This window comes from Primulina eburnea, unplaced genomic scaffold, assembly GCF_022965805.1.
Source record: "Primulina eburnea isolate SZY01 unplaced genomic scaffold, ASM2296580v1 ctg1459_ERROPOS10500000+, whole genome shotgun sequence".
NCBI classification, from domain to species: Eukaryota; Viridiplantae; Streptophyta; class Magnoliopsida; order Lamiales; family Gesneriaceae; genus Primulina; species Primulina eburnea.
This window is the reverse complement of record NW_027330987.1, coordinates 270167-276292: the sequence shown is the minus strand read 5'-3', so window position 1 is coordinate 276292 and position 6126 is coordinate 270167. Positions and strand designations below refer to the sequence as shown.

The following is a 6126-nucleotide window of genomic DNA, read 5'->3' as shown; positions in this document are numbered from 1 at the left end:
TCTTGTTTGATTTACCCAAATGGCAGTTTATCATTAAGTTGTAATCCTTCAAGAGTTTGATCCACCACCTCTGATTCATGTTTAATTCTTTTTGTGTGAACATTTATTTGAGGCTTTGGTGATCGGTAAATATTCACATTTGTGACCATATAGATAATTCTTTTAGATCTTTAGCGCAAATACTACCGCGACAAATTCAAAATCATCTGTTAGGTAATTTTTCTCATAATGTTTTAATTTCCTTGAAGTGTAGGCAATTATTCATCCATCTTGCATGATCACACATCACATTCCTCCTTTTGATGCATCTCTGTAAATGGTGAAACTCTTGCATTCTTCTAGTAGTACTAATACTGGTTTAGAAATGAGTTTCTTATTCAGGATCTCGAAAATTTTCTTACACTCTTTATTCCATGTTATCCACAACAAGGTGCAAATAATATTTTTCTCCTGAACTCTATCCATAGCACAATGAATCTTGGTGATGTAGCATTCTTACTTGCTTTCGAGGTCTTTCAAGCTTGTGACGAGAGCGGGAAACAAGTCCTACTTGATCTCACTACAGAAATCTCGGTTAATAGCGACTAGATGTACAACATGAGATGAATGCTTGGGGCTAGAGCGAGATGGCTCTCGGCTTGGTCAAGGTGATGAATGATACATTGCACATCGATCTGGAGTAGATTATTGGCCTCAATGTGTTCTTGTTTCTCTTGTCTTTCTTTAACCATTTTGAGCTTAACGGTTGCAATCTCCCAGTCTTGGTTGTTGATAGCAAGATGTCGCATCAAATGAGTGACTTGAGCATGAATACAGGGGGAAACCATCTCTTTGAATAAATCGAATGAAAATGAGGATTACGGTAAAAATTTGGTACAAATTCGGTTTAAACGAGATTTTTTGAGAAATTTTTCAAAAATAGTAAGTTTGGAATTTTCATATGGATCAAAATATACGAGTCATAAGGGTTACATAACAGTTTACGGAGTTGAAATTTGAATTTTCCATTCGAATTTTTAAGCAAATCATAATTTACTATAAACGACAAAGAAACGATTTTGAAGGCCTATACAATTGAATTTCGTGATTTAGAGGGTGACATCACAATTAACGAAGAGAACTTTCATGGAGAGTTTTACTCGTTGGACCAATTCAGATTAGATTGCACTATCTGACATTGTCAAATTTTGTCTATAAAAATCCAGCTAGATATGAATCTGGCGACTCTGAAACTACGTAATTGTCACGTTCGAAGACTGGAGTGTATGAAACCAACATTGTTTAACAATTTAAATTGAAAATAATAATCCTCATAGCAAATCAAATAGCCGAAACCAGTCTATTTCATAAAAGATTATTGTCTTCGTAATGCATAAACCAAAGAGTGCGGAAGCTCTCTTTGCAATAAAAAAAGTACGAAAAGCGGAAGCGAATTACAAATGAACTTAAAAAGAGAAACTTGTGAATTTAAAAAAATAAACTTGATCTTCATATCTTGGATTTCTTCACCAGTCCCAAAACATGTTTTGTTCATTCTCCTCCACCTGATCTTTATTCTTATCTTAGGAGGAAAGTAAGGGAGCAAATGTTTCGTGAAACAATCAGCAAATGGGCCAATCGAATAATAGAATAACAAATTATACATATAATCTTAAAAGGTCGAACTGCAGAACGGAGGACAAATTTGGAATAGAAGATCATATCATATACTCATATAATTTCAAAAGATAATCACATATAACCCTGAAGGCATTTTTTTTAATCATAATGACCATGAACTATCCCAATCTTGGGTTTCCTTTGGGATTTTTTTCCCGTATATAGGTTCTCTATGGGGACTTTTCTCTCACAAACTTTCCCATGCCCAATTACTCAAGTACGCAGTGGGTATCACATCGGAATATAATGAATAAGAGTAAAGGGAAAGAAGCATAACAAAAGATATATTGATTATCATAATGACCATGGGCTATCTCGATCTATCTGGGGCCTTTTCTCGTAAACGAGTTCCATCTAAAGCCTTTTCTCTCACAAGTTTTCTCAATGCACTATTACTCAAATCATGACAAATGAGCAAATCAAATCAATACATAAAGATTTCATCTCAGAATGAAACTAGTAAGAAAAAGAAGCATAACAAAATATATAGTAATTCGATCAAATTTTATACATATATATCTTTTTTTAAAACATATATAAGTCCACTTACATTTACAAATGAACTTGAGTGATATTAGAATTTGGAGAGAAGTTCTTTGAACTCTTCGGCAGCGTGGTGCATGCGATGTCACCTACTACTGTCGGCTAATCTTGGTTGAGAATCTAGAAAATTTTCTACAATGTGTAGTTCTATTGGATACACCACAAATCACTAAAAGAATACTCAAAAGAATGAGAGTGAAAGAAATTTTCAGATTTCCATATGTATATAAATTAGTCAACTCGCATAAGCCTGCGACATATCTAACTATCAGATCATGATGAAATTTGGTTACACGTATATGTGAAAAGGCAAAGAATGTTGAATGGTGGAGATGAGTTTTGAAGTCATTTGAAGCAGTAAATAGACGACGAATAGAAGTTGTTTTCTCACAAATATAAGATATATGCAGTCTTCTTGCTAAGGTTTTTTTACATAAATCTAACCGTATACGCAGTCTTCTTGCCAAGGTTTTTTACATAAATCTAACCATGGGTTTGAGTTTAATTTGGAGAGCTTATCGAGAACATCATGTCGTACATTTAGAACAGTGGAGATCAGATTTTGTGGTCATAAAAAATATCTGGATGACAAAAAAAACTTGCATATTGTATAGGCCGAAATTTCCATCTGAAAGAGTATATTTAATACATTTCTTGAAGCCAAATTCAAATAATAATTATGGTCAAAGTTTTCTTGAATCCAAGGGACACCGAGGTTAGATGCAGAGTCATTTTTTACATCATAAATGTGTCCAATTTTAGCTCAGATGAAAGATGAATTTTGAGCTTAATGGAGCTAAAGTTACGGTACTTGAGTTGAGGGTTTTTTTTGCTTCATAAGCTTGAATTATTGGAATTTTCTTGGCTTACATCAATTGAGCTTGGTTCGAGCTTATGAAGCTGAAATTCGGATTCATGCGCTACAAGAAAACAGGCCTATAATGACGGGCAATTTCGTCATTACATGTCCAAAACCCGTTATTAAATACTTTTAATGATGGGAAATTATCCGTCATGGACCTTCATTACTGCCCTCCTAGGTAAAGGTAATTAATGACGGTAAAGACTTCCCGTCATTATTGTTGTATCCTATTTAGTGACGAGATTATACCGTCATTAAATCTAATTTAAATGATGAAAAATCCCGTCATTTTATTACCATTTTCCCCTCATTAAATAATATTTTAATGACAACAAATCTCCTCATTATATAATCATTTACCCCTCACTAAAAATCAATCTCATAATAAAATTACCCCTCATTAAATTATTAATTACCCTCATTAAAAACAATTTTAATTGTGATGAAATTTATAATAATTTTTTTTATGAATTTGTAATTATATTAAATATGGCATTACTAATAGAATATGAATTCCGGAACAAGCAATTTTGTTGAACAAAATATTTTACAAAAGCAACTACATCCAAATCTATTCAAAATATATAGAATTGTCCAAAATATGAGTTCCATTTTAATGGATACTTGGAAATACTCCATGGAGTACAAAAATATTTGAGGACCAAAAAATAGGGATCAATTGATAGTTGTTTCAAAAATCAAGTTCTAATTTCCTAATCGATCAAATGCTTGAATTCTTCTTTGAAACACCATCCGATTAAGGCCACCTCTTAATTATCTCCCATCAACATGTCATCTATAAAATATAAATAGAAAAAATCAATTATAAATATAGATGTACTCAAAATGATTAAATGCCCGATAATAAAATTGCATTACGTTAGTTAATTTGGATAATAAAAGAAAAACTATTATAGAAAATCTGTGATAAAAAGAACTCCCAAGAGGGGCTCTAGCTAGTAATAAAATAAAGATAAAGATCGTAAAATCAAGAATATACCCCATCTACAAGAAGATTCCATATCATTTCCCCGTACTCAGAAACAAGCTGCTTACATTCCGTGCTCACAATCCCTTCAGCCCCAATGGCGTGGTTGATTTGCGTTATAACCGTCTGAAATTTTAGGCACACTACAATTAGAAATATGAACCTTCTTTCTGACTTGAGAAAACTAAACAAGAATAAACGCAGTAAACACACGTACAGTTGGACCGGTAAGAAGAGATGTCCCAGAATCCACAATAGCAGCACAACCGCCCTCACAGAAAGCTGGTGGGATAAGTGACAAGGACAGAGCTATACTTTAAATATTTGTAACATTATTCAGTGCTACGAATGGCGCTCAACTTACCAGTCGACAAGTTTCCAACGAGAACATCTCCCGAGTCAAACTGATAATAGATAGATACATGCACTCAGGAGTTAACAAGAAACATGTAAAACCAATTTTTGTTTCATGACACCCAAAAACAGTAGTGGAGCATGGAGAACAATGGAGGGGGGGAGGGAAACTCAAACTTTAAAGAATTAGCGGGGTATTTTAAAGTATATATAACAAACATCATACAAGCTAGCAGGAAAATTTAAAAGGGAGAGGAGCGACCGCCCTCACAAACCCCTTTTAACTCCACCACTGCCTACAAAATAAATGCAAACAAATGGAAAAAAGTGATGGTTCATCCGCCTTTATGTTTATATACCTGCCAGTAGCCTTTCTCTGTCACCGGTACATAAGTGTGGTTACCCTTGTAGTGTTCAGGGTCGACTCCTCCAAAGACTATCTCACCTCCAGAGTCTGCATCTGTGTCACGATTAAGCCAAAAAGAAAATACCTTCTCATCCACAAGATCTTGATCCACCATATTATACCTGCCATTTCGCAATCAAAATATTGGAGAACATCTTAAAAATACCTTGATTCTGAAGATTCGGGATGCATACCAGACTGGTACGATATTGCCAACCGAAATTTCTTGGAAACCAAGCCCAAGTATCCCATCAAATTTACCCACCAAAAAGGTAAGGCCTGCTTCTCGCGTGGTCTCGATAAAAACCTGAATGTATAGCGAAGCAACTAGGTATAAGCACAATTTAGAAGGAACAAGAAGATCAGCAGTCGGACTTAAATTCAAGCCAAAAAGAACTAACTTGATCTTTCACCACCACATCACCAACTTCAACATTATCTTGGCTTAAAAATCCAGAAACTGACCCAGAACCGTAGCTAATCGAACAAGACTTTCCTGAATCACATGAGGAAAACATCAATACCAAGTTAAAAGCTCTAAATTTAACTATAATACTGATCCACAGTAAACAAACTACATATTACCATTCTTTTTATATGTCTTGGACAAGCCAGACTTGTATCTTGGATGCAAATAGCAGGCAATCTGAAAATAAAATTGCAATATTTAGTACCTATAGAGAAGACAAAATCCCAGAACCCGAATAAAGAAACTAAATTCTATGTTAACTCACAGAGAAGTAGCATTTTGCCGAAGGAACCCAAAGATTGGAACTCCCAGTATCAAAAATAACAGTAAATTTCTGAGGTGGTGACCCAATATGAATCTCCCCATAGTATTGAGCATCCAAGTAATTCTTTAAAGACACTATATCTCCTTCTGAATCACCAAGATTTTGCTGCCTACCCTCTAAGCCTGTCCTCGATCTATTTTCCCCCTCGGATCTAGCTCGCTTCGCAGCGATGATTTTCGGAAGGTCCAAAGGCCTCTTGACCATTAAAACAAATATAAACGAAAAATTAGGTAAATTTAACATTTCAATTGAACACAAACCTTTGTTGTAGAAAAGCCGCCGCAGGGATTTTCTATCGCACCAAGAATGAGAGATCAGGACGCTAGCTGTACGTGGAGTGTGGTTAGGGAAATTTATTATTTTTCAATAATAATGAAAATAGGATTAATCCATTTGGTGGGAACGTGTGGTTAGGGATTTTTGTTATTCTTCAATAATAATAAAAAATATGATTAATCTATTTGGTGGGAAATCTGGCGCCTAAAATTAGTACTCAATTATGAGGGGAATTCTTTTGTAC

General features: G+C 34.6%; 1 protein-coding gene across 1 annotated transcript; it reads right to left on the bottom strand.

Annotated features, from left to right (window-relative positions):
• Positions 1-4020: 4020 nt before the first annotated feature.
• LOC140820782 (aspartic proteinase oryzasin-1-like) lies at positions 4021-5825 on the bottom strand. Its single transcript, XM_073181119.1, has 8 exons — positions 5547-5825; positions 5398-5458; positions 5214-5308; positions 5007-5119; positions 4766-4934; positions 4417-4456; positions 4270-4334; positions 4021-4178 (listed from the first exon to the last, which is right to left on the bottom strand). Exons 1-8 carry the CDS (start codon positions 5808-5810, stop codon positions 4053-4055), a joined length of 933 nt encoding a protein of 310 aa, XP_073037220.1. The 5' UTR covers positions 5811-5825; the 3' UTR covers positions 4021-4052.
• Between the last annotated feature and the right edge of the window lie 301 nt (positions 5826-6126).

Bases quoted from the DNA above. Each gene is read 5' to 3' on its own strand.
- LOC140820782 (XM_073181119.1), bottom strand. From the start codon at position 5,810: ATGGTCAAGAGGCCTTTGGACCTTCCGAAAATCATCGCTGCGAAGCGA. The intron at 5,120-5,213 runs GTTAGTTCTTTT...CTATACATTCAG, and splicing joins ATGTGGTGGTGAAAGATCAA to GTTTTTATCGAGACCACGCG. The intron at 4,457-4,765 runs GTATATAAACAT...ATCTATTATCAG, and splicing joins CAGAGAAAGGCTACTGGCAG to TTTGACTCGGGAGATGTTCT.